Below are 25,246 nucleotides of genomic sequence, written 5' to 3'. Positions count from 1 at the left end.
ATGTTTATTGTTGATGTTAGTGGGGGAAAAGCTCATCTGGATACTTCTTTTGTAAAAAAAAAAAACACTAAAAACTAAACTCATATAAAATCCATAAAACTTGTGTGTATGAATATTATCTGTGTAGGTTCTCAGTCTTCCAGGTCATGGTAAATGTGAAGGCAACTGGACTGCAGCTAGTTGTAGATTTTGAAGACTTCACCTCTCCTCCGAAAGGCTTCTTCAGTTCTAAACCAACTAGAGGACGGATCTACAGAGACCCTGTACCAGTCCCACCTTGGGACATGTGACCCCCAACGACCCACAGATGACCAGGAAGGTTAACAACAACTCAGCTAACCCTCTCTGATCATTAGCATGCTAATGATGATGCTAATGAGGCTTTAATGTCTAGCTCCGTCCACCAGTTTGTGTAGGACTGAAGAAGCCTTTCTGAGGAGAGGTGAAACGTTTTTAAGATGTTCAACCAAGTCCAGCTGACTTTGGATGAAGCTTCTAATGTATGAATATTAATTATCTTATTTTCAATCCGATCTCACTTCTGGGTTTAAGGGAACGTCCCTTTGACCTGCATCATTCTTACTATTAACTGGTAATTAATGACTTAAAATAAAAAGCCCATCACAATTTTAGGTCCAGTTTCTCTTTCTAGCCAGAGGCCTCTGTGCATTTAGTGTCGAAATAGTTTGTGGTTAAAAAATGAAGATGAACTATAATATATGTCCAAGAAAGACACAATAATGCTGAACTGCAGGCTTACAAGCTGTTTTACAAAGCAAGAACAAATTACTGATTTAATTAATTTGATTATTTATTGTCTCATTTTGTACACAGTTAAGTCACCTAATCTTTTTGGTGTAAATACACAGTTTTATTGTCTTTCCCATCTTTTCTTTGCACAAGTTTTGTTTGAAAATAGTTCGAAGTCTGTCCCCAAATAAAGGCAGGATCATTTCATAGACTTATGTGAATAAAAGTCTAGGCTATTAGTAGAAGTTTTACACTAAGTTGACACTCTAAAATGTTTAGGAACTAATCTCTTATTTAAGGGATAAGGGGATTTCATAAGGAATGTCAAAATAGCTTGGGGAAACATTGACGCAAAGCAACAAATTAGGGAAGTGAGTAGCTGAAGACCTAAAAATAAACGTAATGGGAACCTTAGAATAGAAAACTGTAAAGACCAATTACAACTGGATACCAAACACCGTTTCCCAGTGTAGAAACCAGTAAAACAAAAACTAATCATCCATCTGACCTACAACAATAAAATGTTGTTTCTAGATGAATTCATCTGTATTTGGTAGAGTTTCAGGTCGAGTTGTAAAGGCCAGCCTTGTCACTTGACGTTCAGCTGGTTTTTGGGTTGTTTCCTTTCCAGAAGCATCTTTATTCTGCTCGAATTCTGAAAACCTGAGTTTAACCTACATGGTATGTCTGGACACATCCTGCATCCCTAAGTTGCAAAGCACATGCCGACACTATTTCTGAAATATTAAAATGATAAGGAGCTCATCTTCATCTTTTAATATTATGTGGAAAATGTTGTAACTGTCATATGTAATACAGTTAAGTGACAATTTTAAGGTTCAAGTAAAAGATTTGGACCAATCAGATGCTCAGCAGGGTTCTTGAGTTAAACTCAAAATACATATAGGCCTACCACCGTTTGGGATTCACTGTTTAGGACAAATTTAGATTCAGTATGAAAAATTTGAATATTCTAGATAAAAAGAAAAATCAAAGATGTTTTTTTGGTGTGCGCTTTGGATGTGTTTAGTGCTCTTTTGGGCAACCCTGGCACTTAAAAAAAGATTTACTTTCCCAAATGTCTGTGTTTTTAATACACCAAAGGCTTACTATAACCTTTTCTTGAAGTGCCAAAGGATAGGCTGTACTGATTGTGTCTGCCTTTAAAGGTCCAAAAGTGGGGCACAGATGGCCTAGCGGTTAGGATGCGCCCCACATACAGAGGTGATAGTCGTTCAAGCAGACGGCCCAGGTTTAAGTCTGACCTGGGGTTCTTTCCCTGCATGTCCTTCCCCACCCTCTCTCCTGATTTCCTACTCTATCCAACATCATACAAAATCAAAAAGCCCCAAAATAAATCTTATAAAGCCTGAGAGGACCTGGTTGAACAGGGGAGTGTTTCCAGAAAATTTAGACTAACAACAGAGCCTCATTAATGAGGTTTTATTTGATATGACATATCTAAAGTCTGATTTAAAACGACTTGTTCCTCCTCTGTCTCCCCAGCAAACAGTCAAAACAGGTGAAAACACATGTAAGTTGGACTGTAAATGTCAGAAAAAACCCGGTTTTGTCACTCAGTCTTGATAAATGTGCTTCAGTGGTTTGAGTTGATGTCAGACTGAAGCTTAGGCTGCAGTCCTGAGCATTTATAGCTCAAATCTAAATATAGGTGCTGTGTCACAGCTCAGTGGGACCCATTGATGTGAGAAATATAAAAGCAGCCTTGTCTGCTGGACACCACACCCAGACGTGTTAGCAGGGTACACCCAGCTCTGTGTGTATGTTGACATCATGGCTAAGTGAGTAAAAGCACTCAGACCTTCCAAATAAGGAGATTCATGTCCCAGAGGCTTCACCTGCCGGCCTGGACCGGTCCTTGTTTGGGTCAACAAAAGTGTGTTGTTGTAGTGACAGTTATCAGCTATTAGTTTTGTTATCAACAATTTAAAGTAAGAGATGGTGTTATTTACTGCATACACATGTACCTGTCCTACAGACCTTTGCCATATAGCCAAAAATAAATAAAAAGTATAGATATATGAAAGGCTGACTATACTTCCAATTATCCCAACTGGGATTTTTTTTTTTATAGAGGAAATGAGTCAGTTTCCACTGGAATTTCTACAGTCTTATGTTTGAATGTGAAAATATAATCAGCAGCATGTAGTTTCAACAATGATCCCATCTCACTACTTTTGTCAAACAAGCAGCAGTCATCTCGTCTTGTTCCAGCAGAGGACCAAGACATCGTGTTGATGTATGAGAATAAATCTTGTGCTGTTATTTTTATTCCGTCCCATATTCACTTTTTTATTATAATAAATAATTAATAAATCTTTTTTTTTTCTTTGAGTGTCATGTTATTGACTCATTAATTTAAAATCTGAAAATAGTAGTTTTTATTTCAATGTGACCTTTTATTGACCTCAAACCCCTCTTGTGGTTTACAAGGCATTTGATATTAATTTGTAAACTCAGTTATTATTTCTGTTTGTGTCATATGATTCCACATGAGCATAGATATAATAAATGTTCTATTTAAAAGTGTTTTATCTACACTGCTAATGAAATTGCGTAACAGAGCTGTAAACTACTAGAGCTATAATATTCTTTCATAGCTGTAAATGCTTGCTAGCCAAATGAACCTGCGTCCTGGAACACAACACTTGCGGGGCGAGTTCTACCTTCCCATTGGCTGACACACATGCCATTGGCTTGAACATCGGACAAATGATTGGCCTAGTGAATCCATGAGGCCGTTTCTCTTGCAGTGATTGGCTCAGGCTGACGTCAATCAAAATCCTGCGCCGTTGCGTGGCCGGAGCGTCTGATGAGCTCAACGGTCCCCAGGAAGCAGCGATGCTTATTTGGGTATTTTATAGCGATAAAGACGAGGTGAAGCGCGGATTTTCGAGGTCAGGCGGAACAAATGGAGACAGCTGAATATTTTGAAATTATTTCTCTCACGCTTGGTGTCAAATGGAGGAGACTTTTGTCATGATTTGGCATTGATTTGGCGATGTTTACTGTGCAGCCCGATAAGTTCCCCTGAAGAGTAACGGGAGCCTCTAGCCTTCAGCTGCCTTAATATTAGGCAGTAAAATACAGAAGAAAAGACAATTATAATTATTTCTTCTGGGTTGTGGGGCTGGCGGCAAGCCAATAATTTACTCTGGAGCCGGAAACGGAGGTAAGTGATCCTCATTTCATATAGAATATTTATTATTTTTATGCTGTGGGATTTTTATTTGTGGCTGTCATGGACCCTGCCAGCGGAGTTTTAGCTAGCTAACACAACACCTCGAAACAAACCACATATTTATATGAAACAACCTCATACTATTTGAACTCGTTTGTATGGTAACGGTGGATATTGTGTAGTATAAGATGTCGTGGGTCAGGCATCAACAGTGCACCTATAGCTGCACAAACAGAGAGGTACTACAGGCATGAAGAAGTTCACATTAATGCTCCATGCAGGTACACACCATCTGTGCAGGTGTATCAAGGAAGTGTCAACGCGGGATGATAATGTTAATCATTAAACAAATAAGTCTTTGGCTGTCTGGGACACTTTTTTTTCGACCCCTTGTAGTTGTTTTATAAATTGCCACAACCCTTCTTCAGATGCACTCAGAACATATTTGTAATCAATTTGTTTTTGGCCTTTTTTTCTTTACATTTTAAAACATATTCTGAAGGACTCTACCCCTAGAAAACAATCACTGCTTATTAACTACTAATAAAGATATAAAGTAAACAGGTCTACTAGATGATACTGCACAATGATTGGACAATGAGTGAGTTATTAATACATATTATAAGTGTCTATTAAGAGACTGTTGGTGACAGAAAGGATTAGTTATTTAGCTTGAAGTAAACAGAAAAGTTGCCCAACGATATGGACCAAAAGTCATATCTCGATATTGTTTAGCTGAATGGCGATACTCGATATTTATTTTATTAACAGTGAAAACACACGGAAAAATAAACTACCTGTTTGTGAATTTAAAAAGTAATATTATAGAATAAAAATGTTGCTTAAATACAATAAAAGAGAGAGAGGAGGAGCAGGGTGAAGAGGGACAGACAGTCATCATCAGTGAGATGAGAAAAAGGTGACCTGGCACCTCTGTAACGTTATTTTAATGCTGTTTTTGTCTTACCCTATATTGTCTTACCCTATATCTTGTTTGAAAATATATCGATATATATGAAAAGCTCCATATATTTCCCAGCCCTACCAAATCCTTTGTCATTTTTGTTTACAGGCTTTCTGTGCATGTTTGAGTGTGAGTGCAAAGCACCCCATTCCTCTCTCGGGCGTCATGACTGAGCCCTTTCATTCAGGACGGAAAGGGTTTCCTGTGCAGTCACTTACAGTACTTGAAGGGTGGAGTGTGTCCAGCTGAAGTCTCTGTGTGTGTGTGTGTGTGTGTGTGTGTGTGTGTGTGTGTGTGTGTGTGTGTGTGTGTGTGTGTGTGTGTGTGTGTGTGTGTGTGTGTGTGTGTGTGTGTGTGTGTGTGTAATTCCACATTCACACATTAACTACACAGTTAACATACTAAACTGAGAAATCCAACATCTGGGGGAAAAGTTACAGAAACTTTGACGATTCATATACAGAGTTTAATTGTTTTATTGTGGGCCAGGCACGATAATCAACTTCAGCGTGCTAACATGACTATTGCTCGCATGTCATATTGTTGCTGTAGGCTACGTTTTATCTACCTGTGCAGATAAAGTCAAAGTAATCTGCAGACCTGTTAGCAGTCGGCAATGGGGAATATGTTATCTGTGTTTGAGGTCTGTCAGTTATTCCGAAATCTTAGAGCAGGAGATCTCACAATCTTGGCAAATGAAACCAAAGCACAGCAAAGTCCCTCTACATTTATTTCAGAAAACCCTAACCCTAAATCGCTTCAGTAAGATGAGGAAACACCGTCTGACTTTATCACTGTTTGTTTATTGTGTCCAAATCTTTAAACTTTATTTTTAGGTGATAGTCAGATTTCAGCCCTGTCCCCCGTTTTAGGCTGCGAGCTTTGGTCTTCAAATAGTGAGCTGCCTTTCATAATGCCTTCCTTATAAGCGCCTGAGTGGTGTTTGCTTAGCTGATGGGGGGGGGGATCTGGTTCACTGGACGCCAATCTGAATACCGTCAGAGTCAGAGTGAACGAAAGGCTCGGCTGTGAGCTAACAGTTTTTAATGTTGCTTCATCATTTTCCAGCTTGGTGGGGAAATGAGCACAAAATCCCGTCCAGGCCCATGGCTCAAGCGTGTGCAGAAATTCCATTACTCGGTTTCTGCTCCTTAAAAAGGAAGGTCGCAGAACGGTAGATCTAGAGAGTATGGCCGAAACCAGAGAGACTGAGAATAACCAAATGTAATGAATGATTTGGTCAAATTAAAAGAGGAATTTTCCCCTTATTTCAAGTCAGTAGCTATTCAGTGTTTTCATAATATACTAAAAACATGCTCATTTTTAAGCTCTTAGAATTAGTCAACATCAGACTCAGCGTTTCCCCGTCGGTTTGATTGCTTTGGTTTCAAAGCAGCCAACGCCTGTTGTGTTTTCCTTCACCTTCTCCTCCAGCGTTTTCAGAAACAAAGCTCTAAAAAGCAGAACAGAACAACTTCAAGCAGTTTCTAAACGTGGTGGAGCATTCAGCCCACAGAAGCAGGGATTTCACCGCAGGAAATGGTGATGACCTCAAAAAGAGCTAATAGGAGAATGAATATGGTCATGTGTTCCTCAAAAAAAAAAAAAAAAAAGTGGTGTAAGCAAAAGTATAAATTTAGAAATCCCAGAGTGATATCGTGGAGGCTAAGTGTGATATTTTAGGTGTTTCTGAAGCCAGTCAAAATGTAATCATTTTGATTGATCATTGTTTGGTTCAATTACCAACAGACAGAGCAGAGATGTCAAAGTAGTAAAGATGTTCCTGTTTAATTTACAATACCAACTTTAATACCTATAGACTTAAAAAGTACAACATAATATTGATGGAAAAAGCCCTGTTTGCTGATATTTGCTAGCGTTTACTGACATTGCCATCTCCACTAGCTTTGCTCTGTTGTTGTTTTTTGTTGTCACATGATAATGTGCCTGACCCCCGTCCATCTTTTTTCTGAAGCTATTAAATGATGGATCGTATGAGTGCGTAGACAGGCTTACTCTCAGATGTGCTTTACAGCTTTTAAGACCTTATCATATTGGAGGATGATCCTAATGATATGTGTGTATCAGAGCGTCTCTAGAAATATTCACTCCCATAAATGTTTGCTGTGGTGGGTTAGAAGTCTTAGATTTCTTGCCTCATGGGCTGATGGGGTTTTATTCTGTTGATAGATATTGTGTAAAAAAAAAAAGTAAAAGTGGAAAATAGTCAGGGATAGGCCAGGGATAGGTTAGAGCATCGGTTCCCAACTTGGGGTCCAGGTCCCCCTTTGGGGTCGCCAAAGGACTCTTGGGGGACACAAGGCTTTATCTGCTCTGAGGTTGTCCCAATTAGATTTTTTTCATATTACGTGAAATCATGATGACACACTCACTGGATAGTTTGTAAAAAACACTTTCTCTCTTTTGCATGCAGCAGCTTTTGGTTAAAATATGATACAAGCTCTTCATTTTTTTCTAAAGCTTCAGTACATCTTAATATCTATCATTAAGATAACTAAGATTTTGTCATTTTAAAACACGTGGTTTCAAAAAGTATCAAACATTTCAACAATCTACTGGGTATTCGTCATGTGCATCTTCCCCAAAAATGTAACATCAGGCGCTCATGGAGGGATGAAAGACCCCCAGACAGAATATTACTGACACTGCTGGCACTTATTTGTATTTGCTCAGTATTGTCATTTCCTCGATGAGCATCAGTGATGTTTCCCGTTGAGTAGATCTCCCCAGCAGGGTAAACCTGTGAAGACCTCAGTAACTCAACTCCCGTGTTCGCCAGCATCTGTTTTTTTCACCTAACAGAAGCAGTTTGCAGCAGATTTCAGTATGTTTTCTCAGAAGTCAGGAAGCGTCTTGTTGTTGTGGACAGTGGACGGGGAAAGGGACTGTTGTCTAGACCAAACACGGGTCCTTTGTGGCGGCTGCAGGGCTGTTTTATCTCTGTGTAAGCAAATCTAGAGCATTCATAACTTTCTGATGGCGTGATGCTGAAATGTTTTGATGACGTTTACATCCAGTCACCGTCTTCCTCTTTCCCTCGTTACATAATATATTCAAAGTCTGACCATGTAAATACTCTGTTAGTTTAAGAAGAACAGATCTACTTCCCTTTAAGTGTGAATGTCATTCTTTGTATTTGTGTTGTTTTAGCTTTTGTTTCTGTGATTTTCTTTACACCCACTCGAGGGCAACTTCAAATCCAAGATGTCAGTGCAGTGTGTGCCCTTGTAAAGAGAATGGTTCACAAATTGCTTGATAATTGACTGAAGTGCTGCCATTATATGATGTGTTGTATTAAATTACAAGGCACGATGGGGTTCCTCAGGGTTCGATCACATTACCAAAGATCCTCCATCAGTCAGTCCTCCATCTTTGTTTATTTGATTAGAAAGCATTCTCAGTTTGATGGTATCACATACTGTGTAAAAATGCAAAAGGAGTGCATGCTGAGATCGATCTGTGGAGATGTCCCTGATTAGTTGCTGGATTGAAACCCTGCAGGCCGGAATCCATCCGACACAAATAAAGTTCTTCTTATTATTATTATGAGGCTCACAGCTTTTTGGTGGAAGCCAGGGAGGGTTCTTGGAATTGCTGTCACACTACTGATTCCTCTCTTGTCTGTATGGGAGCATGCACAGTGATAACAGGGATGTAAACGTCTTATGCATTTGAAGCATGTCTATAATGCTTTTGCTGAACTAAAGCCACTACAACCAAAAGTGATAATTATACAACAAACGACCCGTCAGACCAGAAAGCAGTAATGCAGTGTTTATCAGCAGATTCTTGCAAAATAAGCGGTGCTGGATGCGTTGTGGTGTGTGCACTGTGGACTAACTCACCAGGTTCATTGAAGAACAACCACAGCCTGTGAGGTCAAAGCTTGGAAACGAGCATTAATGTCAAATGCTAAAATGTGGCAACAAAAGCAGAAGTAAAGATGATGAAGAGACAAAAAGATATGCTGGTTAATAATGACCATATGAAGCTTACGTAGTCTGATATTTGTCTTATTATTGACTTTAGCCACTGGTCATATCAATCCAAGTCTGGCAGCAACAAATCCCCTGAGGAAGACATTTTTTGACTTTAACTTTTTATTGGATGAAGAAAGTGTTACTAACCTCGATCAAACCTTACTCACTGGAGTGTTCGAGTAATGTCATCAAGAAGGTCATGAACAACTTATAGTGTGGAAAATTGCTGCTTAAATTCTTCAAAAAGTAGTAACAGTGACTTGTCTGATGTGCAAAACCTGATGTGTGTTGGTCTTTCTGTTGTGTTTCAGGATAGTATGGCCATGACGGGAGGGACTGCAGCTGCCCTACCCATGAGCAACCACACCCGTGAGAGGGTGACCGTGGCCAAGCTGACACTGGAGAACTTCTACAGCACTCTGCTCACCCAGCACGAGGAGCGGGAGATGAGGTAAAGAAAAAAAAAAAAAAATGCTTGAGTGGTCGTAGAGGCTGCAGTACCTGTCGATGTCTTTTCCCTGCATGAATACATTGAATCATATTCAGGCCATATTGCATGTGTCTAGTTTTAAACTGGTTATGAAACAAACTGATATGAGTTCTTTTCTGCTCCATATGACTCAGCAAGAAGTTTGACTTTATGTTGAGTCATTTTTAGTGCCCGTGACCACTTGTGTCTGTGTCTGAAGTTTTACAATGTGTGTTCATTTGGAATGATAATATTTGATTTATTATAAGAAGAGACAAGATTAACAAAGAGATAAGACATCTAACATAATATACAGCTGTCGCCAAGTTTAGGCCTTTTTGGACGGCAGGAACTTTTTCATACTTCTAGGAACTGTTGGAACCCTCCCCGCTTTTTTATAGATTCAGCACTGCAGGATCTATGAACTATTTTAGTTCCGAGAACCCCGTTTAGAGGAACCTTTTTAACTCCGTCTTCTTGTGCTGGGAGAGTACCAGCACAAGAGAGACTTTGAGTGTCTTAAGTGCACAGAGATAGGTACATACGTCAAAATCATTATAAAAAAGGAAGATGAAGAAACCGAAACGAGACTACAAAAAAATGTGTCGGCCGGCTTACATCACTTTGAGGTTCATATCGTGGACTTGGGCCTGTGTCGCACTTTTCTAGTCTTCTGACTACTCAAATCGCTTTTACACCGCAGGTCACACCTACACACCCAGGTGTCCATCAGAAGTAACTAATCCCATTCATACTTATTCATACGCCGCCGATGAAGAAGTGGGAGCACTTAGGGGTTAAGTGTGTTGCCCAAGGACACATCGGAGGCTGCAGGAACCCCTGACCTTCCAATTGAGAGACGACCGACTCCACCAACTGAGCCACAGCCGGCCATATCAGCCATCAACATGACGGTGCAAAAAAAAGTCCCCATGTTGTGTAGTTCTCAGGGAACTGCCTAGTGGATATTTCCTCTTCAAAAAGTCCCCAGAACAGTTTGGTCCGGAAACACCTTTTGACATAAAATGAAAGTTCCAGCCTGTATCGTGAAGAAAAACCACAATAAACTATTTAAATTCCACTAGATTCTCTCACAGGTTCATTAAGACCTTAACCAATCTGCAGCCAGTCTCCCTCGGCATGTAAATGTAGCTGATATTTACGGCATCATGTGTCGCTTTATCTGCTGCTGGAAAAGGAAACCAGTTAGTGGTGTTTCATGCCAGCTGTGAGCACAACAAAGGACACTTTATAATCTAACACTCGCGGTCTCAGGTTACCGCACTGGTAGTGCTGATCTCTTGTCCAGGTATCATGGTTCAGTGCTCCTCATAAAAGACTCGCTGTATAAATCGTTAATGTTCACTCCACTGCATAAACTGACTGAAACTTTAGGTAATCAAACCCCTCTTTGTACATTTCCCCACCAAATCTCTCAGAATGATTTTTGATTGATGATTTTTGCAGCCCTATTTCAAAATGAATTCCCTTTTTAAAAGCACAATTCTGTTTTCTTTTTTCATGTGCAGACAGAAGAAGCTGGAGAAGGCCATGGATGAGGAGGGTTTGCCTGATGAGGAGGTATGACAATCATCGTCTTCATTTTCACCTCTGCATGTTGTAAGAAGAAAAAGGCTTGGACTTCTTTGGATGTCTCACATTCTTGTCCGTCTTTGTTTTTGTTTTTTTTGCAGAAAGTAATGCGTCGCTCGCAGCATGCCCGTAAGGAGACTGAGTTTTTGCGGCTGAAGAGGACGCGGCTCGGCCTGGATGACTTTGAGTCTCTTAAAGTTATTGGGCGAGGTGCTTTTGGAGAGGTACATTAAAATTAGATTTCTATAAATATCTTGAAGGGTGTCAAAAGTTTAAATGAAGTCTGTCATGAAAGTTTGTGGTTTCAGTTTCCCTCATGTTGATGCATGATGTTCTCTCTTGCCTCAGTGTTATCATGGTGTTACTTTCAAATCCATGACATCACATGGCCGCTTTAGATGAGTTTTATTCACTGTGTGTGTTTGATCAGAAGTTTACAACAAGAATTCTCTGAACAGAGTGATATCTGCTCAGGATTATATTGACTTAAAGGAGCAATCTGTAAGATATCTACTAAATTAAATCTTAAAATGACCTTACTTTAGATTCTAGTCCTGAATGCTCTGTATTTGTTTTGACCAGAGGAGTAAGCAGTTTTAAGGCTACACACACACACACACACACACACACACACACACACACACACACACACACACACACACACACACACACACACACACACACACACACACACACACACACACACACACACACTCCCCCACTGGCTCAGCTGGTTCACCTGGCCCTGTCTCTCCCCTGTAACACCTCTGTTACTACATTTGAAGACAGTACACATGGAGGATCACTTCCTACATTACGCCTCTGTACATGTCCCGTCTTGAAACGATATTCTGAGTACGGCTAATAGAATTCGATTTTTGGTAGTATCATATCGAATTTAAAATTCTGCTATCGTTGACAGCCCTAGTGCCAAATAAGGGAGGCACATTGTGACAGATGAGTCCCAGTGAACGTGTTGGTCTGCACTCTGCATCGTCATCCTTTTCCAAAAGTCTCAACACTGCCAACACACTTAAAGCAACCGAGGAATTTTCAAATGAAAGGTGGGCAGCAGAGTTTCACAATGTCTCCTGCCGTGAAGTGGACGGTAGACATGACATGAACGAAGCAGAACTCAAGCATTTTAAAAACACAAAGGTTGTAGTTTGGATGTAGCCTTAGAGGACTTGACATAGATTGGAAATGGCGCTCTCTCCCAAAATCAAGTTAAACGTGGAAATGAATGGAAGAGCATGTTTTGCAACTGAAATGCACGTTGATGCACATGCTGCTTCTGTTTTGACTTCACTGCTGTCTTCTTGGAGAATTTCCCCCGGGGATGAATATAAGTATTTCTGATTCTGAACATACAGTAGTTAGATGTTTTGTCCTCACTCATCTGCACATTCAGTTATGTATATCTCATAAAGTGCTGTCCAATAGAAAAGTGAATACATGCACACGAGCTGATCTGTCATGTCATCTCCATCAGGTCCGTTTGGTGCAGAAAAAAGACACGGGGCACATATACGCCATGAAGATTCTGAGAAAAGCCGACATGCTGGAGAAAGAACAGGTGAAGTTTTTTTTTTTTAATCTGCACCCCGATTCTCACAGACCTCTGTTGAAGCTGCTGCAACAATGGTGTTCTGTTAGAGGTTTCTAAAGTGGTGTTCTTTCTCTCTTTAGGTCGCTCATATCCGAGCAGAGCGGGATATTCTGGTGGAGGCAGACGGCGCCTGGGTGGTTAAGATGTTTTACAGCTTCCAGGACAAGAGGAACCTCTACCTCATCATGGAGTTCCTACCTGGAGGTACTGATAAACTAACAAATCTGTTTGACTGTAGCATTTTGAGCTAGCCTGTTGCTAGTATTTTCTCTATTCTATTCGGTGACCTAAGCGAGACAGAAACGCTGTGAATCATGACATCCAAGAGCTCTGACCTTGTTGTCCAGGCGACATGATGACTCTGCTGATGAAGAAGGACACTCTGTCCGAAGAGGCCACCCAGTTCTACATCGCAGAGACGGTCCTGGCCATCGACTCCATCCACCAGCTGGGCTTCATCCACAGAGACATCAAACCAGACAACCTGCTGCTGGACTCCAGGGTGAGACTCCCAGACGCACAGACACAAATGCCCGACTGTCCGTGTGAGGTGTGTGTTTTTCTTTGTGATATATATGGAATGTGTGTTTGCTCACAGGGACACGTGAAGCTGTCAGATTTTGGCTTGTGTACGGGACTGAAAAAGGCTCATCGCACAGAATTTTATAGGAACCTGACGCACAACCCGCCCAGTGATTTCTGTGAGTCCAGAATCCAAACCCTCATGCTTATACATGCGCAACAAGTTTAACTTCTCCCAAAGTACATTTTCCGATGGACTCTGTTGTGATCTTTTTGCAGAAACATGAGCCTGAAACTATTTGAAATTGTCTCTCCCTTTTCTTCTCTTCACTATTTTGCTCCCCGCAGCTTTTCAAAATATGAACTCCAAGAGGAAAGCAGAGACCTGGAAGAAGAACCGGAGACAGCTGGTAAGGCCTTGACGTTTGACAGAATGAAAGAAAAGAGTTAAAAGGAAAGAATCACACAAATACTGGTTACAACATCCAGAACAAGAAAAGAAAGGTTCTTGTGTATTTGACTCTATGTACAGAGCCCTCACCTTCTATCGTTCTGGTTGAATTTCAGGCTTACTCTACTGTAGGGACTCCTGACTACATTGCTCCTGAAGTCTTCATGCAGACGGGATACAACAAGCTGTGTGACTGGTGGTCTCTGGGGGTCATCATGTATGAAATGCTCATCGGTAAGACAGTCAGAGAACGCTTCTTGAAACTCATTTTAGATATTTAAATCACAGAAGTGATCAAAAGATGTTTGATGCCCCAATTGAGTAAAATTTGGAATGATTTAAAGGTGGGCCTGTAGCCTAGTGGTTATTGTGCACGCCTAATGTAAGGAGGCTGTGGTTCTCCTAAGCAAGCGGCCCGGGTTCAAATCCGACCGGGTTCAATGCCTCCTTTCTCACTGTCTCTCTCGCAGAGTTCTGACGCTAACCACTGTTCTATCTCTCAATGAAGGCATAAAACACCCCAAATACACCTTTAAAGAAGGTGAATAGAGGCATTTTTAAACACCAATTTAAACATGTTTTGATTTAAAAACCTTTTTAATCGTTTAAAATATTTATTGCAGCAGAACATAGTTTGTGTTTGGCATCTAGGCTCCGACCTCATCACTCCTCACAGTTTTTATTAACATGCAGAAATTTGAGGAGTGATGGGATGATATCTAAAACCCCTCAGTCGAAGCCTAAAAGTGGATGCTGGGGGGGGCAGGCGTCGCCTCATTTCAGGAAAAAATACCTAAAAACACAGGCATAAAGCACTTAAGGCTTCATGAACGTGCAGAAGATAATGTGCCAGGATTTTTGGTCCTTATTTTGCATCACATTGCAGAAGTCGGTTAACAAGTTATATATCACTCTACCTCCAAGTTCTTTTTTTTAATGCACACTGACTTTTGTTCAGGCTATCCACCCTTCTGCTCGGAGACGCCGCAGGAGACGTACAGGAAGGTGATGAACTGGAAGGAAACCCTCGTCTTCCCGCCTGAAGTCCCCATCTCAGAGAGGGCCAAAGACTTGATATTAAGGTTTGCAGAGATTTACAATTTCTCTCATACACACCTGCTCGAAAGTCACCTGCCAAACATCCTGGTTTAGACATGGAAACATGTCTCTGTATGTGCTGAACATGAAGGTTTGTTGAACAGTCATATATCATCAGTCTGCATGTTTATGTTTCAGGTATTGCACTGATGCAGAGAACAGGGTCGGAGCTGTGAGTGTGGAGGAGATTAAGAGCCATCAGTTCTTTGAGTCCGTCGACTGGGAGCACATCAGGTACGTGCAAGATAAGATAAGATAAACTTTATCGCCCCAGTGGGAAATCTGCCTTGGACAAAGGTTCTTTAAGGTGTACTGTAGCCATCAGCTCGATATTCTTCTTCATGTCTGAATGAGTGCTTAAACTCGAAAAGGATCAATATTGGAGATATTTTTGATTTTGAAAAATGGAGAGAGGTTAGAACACAGAAAGGTTTACAGACAGATGCAGAGCTGCAAAGCTGGATAAACACTGAAGCTTCAGTGTCCACCACATGGCAACCTGCATGAACATCGACTCTAGAGAGGAGGGGGCGGGTGGAGACAGCTCTCTACAATGTTTTGAATTTGGACTGCAGTACCCATTTTTAACACTAGGTGTCAGAGTTACATATCACTCCTTTAATTCATTGAATTGTTTATTTCTACTTTTAGAGGTGTTATTCCAATATTTGCTAATATTCATTTTGATTGCTTTTTCATTTATTTCTTTTACTTCCTGTTATGTATTTCCTTTTTTATCGCTTTTATTTCTTCCTATTTGTTTTTTCCTTTTTTATTCCTTTTTTACAGCTTTTACCTTCACTCCATCTGCTCTCTGCTGAGTTTGTACATTTAGCATCTTTTCTCCTCTTGGTTTCTCTTCTTCTTATTCACTGTGTCTTTGTTGTACTGCTGTTTGCTGTTTGTTTGGGATAGAGTGTCATGATTTGTTTGTTTCCCTTCTTAAAGTGTTGTTTTTAAAGGTGCTATAGAAGTAAAGATATTGTTATTATTACTTTTATAATAATAATAACTTTTGTTAATATTACTTTTGTATAAAAGATGTTTGTAAGTAGGTCAGAGCTGTAACTTTTCCATGACACTTAAACACAATAGAAGTCAAGGCTACAGCAGCACATTGAACAGAATGAAACACGTCCTGTCTGCCTTTTGAAGAACAGTGTCGTCCATCTCTATCAGCGCCTGTGCTCAGAGAAAAAAAACAGTTTAATGAATTATGGAACACTTATAAAGTTGATAAGACATTTGAATGAGCCTTTCACAGAGGTTAGAATAAGTGAGGAGGAGACAAAGCATTTCAACCTGGTGTTAAGTTATTCCTTTACAGAAAACAACCACAATGATCATCTCTCCATTAATGGATGTCCATCGGGTCCTGTTTGCGTTTGCGTTTGTGTAGTTTGTTCAGTTTTTGATCTAACTTGTTATATGTACTGTTCTGATTTCTCTTTTGAAATCTTTCTTCCTGCTCACGATTGTCTTCATGTTGCCTCCTCAGGGAACGGCCTGCAGCCATCTCTATCGAAATCAAGAGCATCGACGACACCTCAAACTTTGACGACTTCCCCGAATCAGACATCCTCCAGCCAGGTATGTTTTCACACATTTGTCTGCAAGCCAATTAAAGCTTCTTATTTATTATTATCCTTCTAATGGGTTTCTCTTAGTGTACAAAGTGTGACCTACAGCGCCCTCCAGTGGCATTTAAAATAACACCTCCTTCGTTCTGTGTTGAATTTCAGCCAGCTCAACAGAGCCGGACTTCAAATCCAAGGACTGGGTCTTCCTCAACTACACGTACAAACGTTTTGAGGGCCTGACTCAGCGAGGCACCATCCCCACATACATGAAGGCGGGGAAGGCCTGACACGCTGCAACGTGGAGACATACAAAAAAAACAAACAACAACAGACGTTTACGGACACAGGGTCGGGCCGTGGAGCCCCCGCTGGTGCTGAAGGCCACGCTGTCGGCCTCTCAGTGTAATTTAACCCTCATCACATGTTATTTAGGCGTGCTCAGCCTCGGCGAGAACGCCAAGAGCTCAGAAATTAAGGAGCGTTACCGCATTACCTCGGTTGTTTATATAGCGTCTACACGTGCCGTCTTTAGCCATAGCTCTCAGGCCAGTTCCTCGACACTAAATCAGCATATCTGCATGTTAAGCGGCATTACTGCTTCCGGAGAGGATTTTTTAAAAAAACTGCCTAAACGCGATAGTGAGAATAAAGGTTGGAAAACGAATCACTGCTTTGACAGTGATGGTTTCTACACTGGAGGCTCCATTAGCTCTGCTGCAAACATCATTTCTAACACTGAAGATAAAATCTGTACACTGGAGTCGAACGCTGAAGGATAAGTGAGTAACGACAGGCCCCTGCCCTTTTGTCACCAATATCTCTGGGGATTTTTGAAGGAAGGTTCCAGCATGGTTTCCAGGGTTTTGACTCTCTCTCTGCTTTGTTTTTAAGTGTAACTCTCACCGACAAAGAAAGCACATCAAGATTCAGCTGACAGAAGCCTCTTACTTTGGTTTTAACCGTCGGTTTAGGTTGTTGCCTTGTAGCCTGGTTCAGCCTCAACATCACACATTCAGGGTGCTGATGGTGCAAGTTCCTGCTAGCAAAATGCTTTGATGATAACAGCCGACCCTTTTAGCCTCAAAATGCTCTGAGACCAGAGAGGCATCGTTTAGTATGTTAACCGTAATATTTTACAACCAGGCTTGTGCAGTAGATGTGTATTTAATATATCTCTATATTTTTTGGATTGGCATAAAAGTATTTTGCATCTAGCGCCATCATCATGTAAAAAAAAAAAACGAGGTTGGTCCAATTTGGATTTGTGATCATCTTCTGTGGATTCTGCTTTTCTGGGTTTAGCATTTAGCTCAATGCAGAGCTTTGTCCGTATGCATATGCTCAAAGAGCTGCTAGCGCTGATGTAATCTTATGACGTGTCTCCTTTCCGATACTTGAGTGCACTGCTGTGTAGCACACTGTGTGCATCATCTACCTATCGGCATGCTCAAATAGTGCAGAAAGTTCCAACAGAGTGTTGAAACTCAACCTAGCATACAGAGGCGCTGCTCGTCAACAGGCAAGGCAGGCAACTGCTTGGGGCCCCAGATCATTACGGGGCCCCAAAGCAGCGGCCATAAAATGTGCAAACTTTTGCAGTGACGGTTGGAAACCTCCCTAAGGGACTCCCATCTGACAGAACTCACTGTCTTTGCCCTGCTGAACGCTGATTGGAGGGCCCCCAAATTGATTTTTGCCTAGGCCCCCAACAGACTCTAGAATCAGCACTGCAAGCATGAACATTTATTCATTGAGTTGAAACTGTGTGGACTATGTTGTAACTTTAATTTGCTTCTGTCTGCCCCAGCTGCATGCTGGATGGAAATGATGCAGCTATCTAGTGCCAATTCATAACAAGTGTTATCTCGAGACGCTTTACAAAAGAGCATCGGGGATAAGATGCAGGAAGGATTTCTCCTTTGTGTTCTTTATGTTCCTGTTGTCCACACTTCCTTACGGCTGAGGTGGAGGTCGGAGTAGGCCGTATATATATAAGGCATATATTGGTGAAAAGGAAGGTGCTCCAGTGTGTTTTTAAAGTCTCTTAAAGTGACAGATGCTTCTGTGCTGCTGATGAGGGGAGGAGAGTATATCATATATCATGCTGGAACCCTCCTTCCCCCCCCCCCCAGGTTCTGATGAAACACCGAGCATTTTGCCTCAGCGCTGAGAAACAAGTGTTGCCAGGAAACGTGTGAATGCAGTTTGCCCCTGTGCTCGACATCCGTTACTGCGGAGTGCCGCTCATTCACATCACGCCAAACAAACCGCCATAGTGTGTCACTTCCCCCTTAAGAGCCGGCTGTTTGTTGTTCAGATCAGTGCCACAGTCATTGATATTTCTCCTGACTTTAATCCTTAATGAAGCCCCAGGGTCGATCCCTTTCTTCTGAGGTGGACATGCAAAGTGCCTTTAAAGAGCTGAAGAGCTGATACTTCAGCAATCGGAAGGAATTAAAAAAGTATTAGAAGATGATAATAATCAAAGTTATAGAGCTGAAGGAGAAGGGAGAAGCAAAAGAAGGAAACTGAAGAGAAAAGATTTATGAGTCAACTTGTATGAAACCGTCCCTAAGAAGAAAAAAGAAAAAACTACAATGTGTCAAATTTAGTCTGAAACATGAAACATTACTGTAAGAAAGCAGAATCCTGAAAAAGCATTTCAGCAAGCTGAAGAGTTTTTGTTGGTTGGATAATAAAACACAAGGCTCATAAAAACAATTCTACAAGGAACAAAATGTTCATGTAAAGATTAAATAGATATTAGAGACTAAATGAGATGAGATTAAAGCTCCTGTGAGGAACCCTCTGGTTTGTCGACCCCCTGTGGACAAAGCTGGGTGAACGATCTGTTTTCTGTTTTATTTTCCATGTGAATGTGAAAGTAGTCGTTGTTAACCAATCATCCTTCTTGGTGTGTTAGGGCCTTTACACTTTTGAAACACGGAGATCGTTTTAGCCGATTCGACATGTTGTATCGGTCTGTCCTCACTGGAGCTTTAACATGGAAGATATTTTAGACACTTGTGTTCGAGCTGCTTAGATGTCTTTATTTATCTTGTATAAGAAGACCCTCACCGTGTATAGCTAAAGTAAAACCTGTCCTAAAAAAACAACAACAACAGTTTAAGCACGTCTGCTTAGAGTTGCGACGAGCCAGCGCTACAAAGTAGTTACCAAAGATCTCTGATCATCTCTCCTCGTGATCTGAACACACATTCAGCTGAAGCCGTCGCTTCGTGCACTCAACTCAATACTACCTTTAAAAAAAAAAAAAAAAAAAACACCTTTTCAAGAGAGCCAAACATGTTGATAGAAAAATCTGATGTTTATACTTCTACACTCGTCAGAAAAAGAAAGTGCTGAGTCAGGTGTTTCTATGTTGTGTGTCAAAAAAAGCTACATACAGGGAAAGTGAACACACAGAGGACTTAACCGTCCAGCTGTAGTCGTCGTGAGAATCACAGTTTGAAATGTTGGTGGTGCTATTTCTGAGGGATCCACAGAGAAAGGATCTGAACGTGTGGTTTAATTATGAGAGATAAGCGATGATAGCCTCTGTCATCATATTTGATTTGTTAAATGTATAATAATAGCCTTTAACACTCCACAAAGACTGACACAAAGAACATATTCATTGTTTAAATTAGGGATGATTTATGTGTATATTTCTGCATTATTTTGTTCAATGTTTTTTAAATTCCATTCTGTGCTAAAATCCCTGAATTTAAATTGAACTGTTTTCATGAAAGTCGATATTTAAAGGGGCGCTCCGGCTGTTTAGTAATCATCATCCACAAAAAAGGGAGAAAGAAAAGGTAAACACAGGTGAAGCAGAAGATGCTCAGATGTTTTGATGGGGACAGAGGTCTCCTGAGTGACAGAAAAACCACCTTCCTGTAACTGTCACAGAGCTCATTGATGCATACTGGTTGAAATGGTTTGTCCCGTCCCTCCAAAACATGTTTCATGCTGCTTAATCAAATCAGAGTCTAGCTAACTGAGCTTGATGTGAAGAATAGACGGAGTGCCTCTTTATTTACCGTGGGAACATGTCTGTAAAGGTCAAATCTAACAATCTGCTTCCCTTCAAATAAACAACCCTGATTGGGTCGTTTTCCCCTAATGATAGAAATCAAAATGATGTCATCAAAGCTACGACTGTACCGTAGCAGGACGGACGCATGATGGAGGATTTTTGTTGACGTGTGTCAAAACACTGGAACACCCAAACGCATCCTGGGAGGACGCCATGTGCAGAGCGTCCTTTTTCCCCAGGATTGTTTGTGTGACTGACTGTGAGAGCAAATGTGAAGGAGAAACGTGGCGGTGTTCTCATGAAGTAGAACCTTTCTGTTGTGAGGTGATGTGTTGGATGTCATGCTCAGTTCTGTGTTGTAAACGGGAAATGATTCAACCTTTAGTTTTTTAGTAGCTGCGTAGGAGACGAAGAAGAGAAGAGAGAGAAACTGCTGTACTAGGGATCCATACAGTTCTATTTAAATGTACCACATGACTTGAAATCCATTACTGTGCCACTTTATCCAAAGGGAGCTAAATTATTTAGAGCTCATTTTTCTGTGACGATGAAACCAGTTCAGGAAATGCTTCACTTTCATCCCATAGCCCCGGCTTTTATTTCTGATGGACCAAACCGGCTCACTGGTCCAGCCTGCGTCTCGTCAGTCACATCGATGTCACAGAAATCAGTCATTATTGATGTTTAGCAAAGTCAAACCCCTAACTCAGAGAATGACGAAACACATATTTATTCTCGGCAAAGGAAACCTCCGACCCCCCCCCCCCCCCTAAACCTCCTCCAGAGACCAGGACTTTGTGTTGAGGTATTTCTGTGTTTTGCTGTGTACATATTGTTGTAGGAACACTTGAAGGAAACTGTTTGTGGACTGAAGGTGGGAGATGCTCATTAATGTATTCGTTCATTTAATGAGTTTTTATGTTGATAACATGCTGACAATAATAAAATTAAACACTGAAATACTTCACGTTGGGGCTTTTTTGGGGGGGGGGGGGGGGGGGTGGGAAGAAGGGAACTAAAGCTCTTGTGAGGAGTTGTCAGATGGGTTTTTAAAACAGAGTAGAATATATACTGATGACTGAATGATATTTAAAAAAACAATAATAAAAATAAATTGGGAAGGAAATTAGACTAGTTATATGTAATGCCTGGGGAGGTGTCACACTGAATTTAAAGCTCGCTGCAAAAGAGCCTATAGTTTTCTTATTTTATTCCCACCACAAAGGCTCCCTTTTTTTGACCAGCAAAATAAGCAGGATGACTTTTTTTTTGTCTCATCCTTCTTATAGTGCGTTCACACTTGCACAAAACTCCTGAAAATCTCCTGAAGGTTGTGCTGCATGTGTGAACGCAAACAGCTGTTTTTTTTTTTTTTTCTTCCAGCCTCCTGGTATGAAGTCCGAAGTGAGCTGCTGTGAGACAAAGCAGGAAATAATCCTCGAGCGAGTGGGAGGAGGGCGGTCACGTTTACTTCCTTTGATGCGCGACCACTGACCACAGATGAACAGTTAATACTTAAAATGCAACAATGATTAAAATTCAGTGAGAAAGAGGCGCCGGTCGTCTAGTGGTTACGTTGAGCGCCCCATGTGCAGAGGTTATAGTCCTCACTGCAGCGACCATGGGTTTTGCATGTCGACCACAACTCTCTCCTCCCAACATTTCCTGTTCCTGTCTTCAGCTGACCTATTTAATAAAAGGCAAACATGGCCCCAAAAATATCTTAAATATCTAAAATTCAGTGACAAAGATGTTAGATTTTAAAGTGCCGTTGGTCCACATGGGCTCATGTCGTCTCTCTCTCTCTTTTGTTCATCCTCATTGTGTCAACCATTAAATTAAATAAAATAGAAAGAAGTGAGTGGATTAAAACTCTAGCTTGAAATATGTTACAATTATTTCTAAAAACAAAGATATAATGTAGGAAAAAAAGAAACACCATTCACCATTATTCATTTTCAACTTGCTTGCTGCTGTGATGTATTAAAGCCACTAGAGGGCGCTGTTGATGTGCATGAGTGCAGCTGATCATGGTCTTATGAATGGGCACTGTGCCTCATCACTGTAAACGTGTTGTCATGTATCTGTAAGATTGACTGAGGATTCATGATGAGCCAATTAGTGCAACTATGTTGAACTCGAGCTGCCGTGAAACAGCAATAAAAACTCAAATGAAATAAAAATGGCCATTGTTCAAGACTTTGTATGTGATCTGTTGCTTTGTGTTGTATGTCACACATCACGGATAATTTCTGAATCTCAGAAGAGTTAAGTTGTGAGAGTTAAAGGGCTTCTAAAAAATGTGTGGCAGAGATACCACTGACTATTTTTTTCATACTTTAAAGACCTACTTCGAAATCCGCTTTGACATTAGTGACTAGTGAATATCTTTGACGATACCTTTGACCTAAACAATAAACCTAATACTATTTCAATTACATGACCGTGTGGAGCATTGTGGGAGCTTTTATCCTCCCATGTATGTAATCTGTTGATGCTGGCCGATGGGACATGACCTGTGCAATATTTAATTTCAGTTTAATTCTCAGTTTGCAATAATTTAATTTAGTTAAAAGTAGGCAACATGTAGCCTAAAGGTCTAAAAGGATGTCATTAGTGGGCCACTTGTTCCACCATGGGCTACTTTCCCCCCCAGTGTAGTCTTGCAGGTTATCACGTGTGGGTCATGTCACCATCACACACAAGGTTACATGAATGGCCAGGAACCAGGTTTTCTTTTTTCTTTTTTTTTTCTTTTTAAATCCATCACCCCGATAGAGGAAACCGGGTTTTTGGTTTAGCCTACATTTAAAAAAGCAGGTTACCGCAGACAGACGACAACAAACACACAAAACTTCATAAAAACACAATCCTGTTTATTTCTCGAGTGGTCAAGGTATTGTTGTTTTGTTTGTGGTCTATGTTTTTCAGAGTTTACATTGGAAATGTAAAGATATGCTAACTTTAACAACCTTAACTTTTGTTTTTTTTTGTTTGAGCTCTTAATTGATATCCAGTACCTGTGAGTGGTGTAGAGAAACACGTGCTGTTTCCACCTGCTGTTAAAATGAAGCAATGTTATTATGTGTTTGTATAACAGACATGGCAACGCAAGGGCAAGGAGCTTTGTTTACGCAGAACATTTCAAACACAGAGGCTGATTTAAACTCTTAACCAAAGTATTAGAGGACATAAGTCAAACATGCAAGTCATGACTTTTAACAGGTTTTAACGGACCTAAAGACTGAACTTACCTTATCCTTCACACCTTTTATTTGCACAGTAAACAAAGGTTGAGTATCAAAGTGACCTCATCTCTAAAAGAAAGAGGCCTTAACAATAACATGTAAGCCCTTTAGGGGGCTTATATAAAGTTGTTTCCTACGCATAGTTAGGCTATTTTATAATTCATTACAAAAACTATTCTCCTGCAATGTGACTGCGGAGCTCGGACCAGAGTGACATTCTTGTGCCATGAGTAAGAAAAACAGTCTTCCCCTCAGGAGAGCACGGGGCGGCGTTTTGCTGACGTCAGAAAGGTCACAAATTGAACGATCAGGCGAGATTCAAAGGCTTTGAAAAAAAAAAAAATCACACCTAGGTCAGGAATGAGACACACATTCTTTACCCAGCGCCCCCAAAATGCCCCCCCCCCCCGAACCAAAAAAATAAATAAAAACATTATAAATACAGCGATATAACCGAGCTTAGTCGTTTTATTTCTGCAGAAACTGAATCAAGGTTTTTTAAATGGAAATTCACAACCTGGGTTCTTCTCTATATCGGTGTTTATGATGGTATATCATCATTAGCGTTACTTCTGACCCCCTGACGTTCACTTCATATGTTCATTTTTGTCGTTTTTTCTGTAAACGGAAAATATTTCCGGGTTGGTATCGTGCACGAGACGCTACTTTCTCTTGATCCGAGTTCACGAGACAACTGTCGGCACGTGACCGACATGTTATATAATATATAGGTCAACACGTTTCTCGCTGGCACGTGCAGTCTTCTTTCTTACGTAAAGTCTCGTGCAAAGGTCTCAAATTACACTATGTAGGTGAGGGCCGAATATCGTCTAATTTAGAGACGATGCTTTACTTTGACATTTATTGAAACTCGGGTGAACGAGGACACCGTTTTATACAACTTAAAAAAAACTATTAAGACCAGTAACCTGTTCTAATTTTGCCTTTTCCCCATTTGTTTTTATTATTCATTAAGATTATAAACCCCAATTTAATTGGGTTCTTCGATGTATAATCATAATGTTATATGTCGCCCTACTTAGGGGTGGAAATGTTATACAACCCCTACGTTTTGCAATTAAATTTAGTTTCATATGATTGTACATAAAAAGAGACAACCCCCCACTCATTGGCCCATAGAGTGAAAACCCCTTCACTCAAGTAACATTTTTACATTAAAACAACGCTTTGAGTAACAAAATGTAGTAAGATCAGGTATTCACTGTTAGTGACACTTTATGAACAATATTGTATCTTTCATTAGGCTATGTTAGAAAATCATCAGAAATACTTTTTTAATACTAAGGGGAGACGTATGCATGACTAAAGCTTCTACCAATATAAGCATAAAGATATAAGATATAAGCATGCAGATACTACATATAAGAAAAAAAAATTCAATTATATGAAGCCTAACATAAAACACAATATATACAAATAAATAGGAATAGACCTATAGTGAGAAATAAAGCAATAAGAAACATAGTGGTAGGTAAAAAAACAAAACAATTGTGTTCATCCAGACTATGAATATGTAAAGATTTGTTCATCAACAATGAGTATACAGCCTACATAGAAAGATGCATTAATATCCCCCTTATCTTAAGACTTTTTGGATTTCCCTCTGGTTTAATGAAGTATGTACCCATCTATCTATGTTTGGCTTATGTCTTCACTTTTATACTTCACCTTAGAATCTTTCGAGCAGGGGAAGTCTCTC

At 40.5% G+C, this 25,246-nt stretch overlaps 1 protein-coding gene across 1 annotated transcript; it reads left to right on the top strand.

Moving 5' to 3' along the window:
• Nucleotides 1-3,569: 3,569 nt before the first annotated feature.
• Nucleotides 3,570-21,243, top strand: LOC109997286 (serine/threonine-protein kinase 38-like). Its single transcript, XM_020651705.3, has 14 exons — nt 3,570-3,943; nt 9,229-9,368; nt 10,916-10,967; nt 11,081-11,203; nt 12,472-12,555; nt 12,669-12,792; nt 12,936-13,090; nt 13,187-13,289; nt 13,459-13,520; nt 13,678-13,795; nt 14,520-14,643; nt 14,798-14,893; nt 16,158-16,249; nt 16,402-21,243. The coding sequence occupies exons 2-14, from the start codon at nt 9,235-9,237 to the stop codon at nt 16,524-16,526; spliced, it is 1,392 nt and encodes a 463-aa protein (XP_020507361.2). The 5' UTR covers nt 3,570-3,943; nt 9,229-9,234; the 3' UTR covers nt 16,527-21,243.
• Nucleotides 21,244-25,246: the final 4,003 nt, after the last annotated feature.

This window comes from Labrus bergylta, chromosome 23, assembly GCF_963930695.1.
Source record: "Labrus bergylta chromosome 23, fLabBer1.1, whole genome shotgun sequence".
Taxonomy (NCBI): Eukaryota; Metazoa; Chordata; class Actinopteri; order Labriformes; family Labridae; genus Labrus; species Labrus bergylta.
The sequence above is the reverse complement of the archived record's forward strand: the minus strand, read 5'-3'. Positions and strand labels throughout refer to the sequence as shown.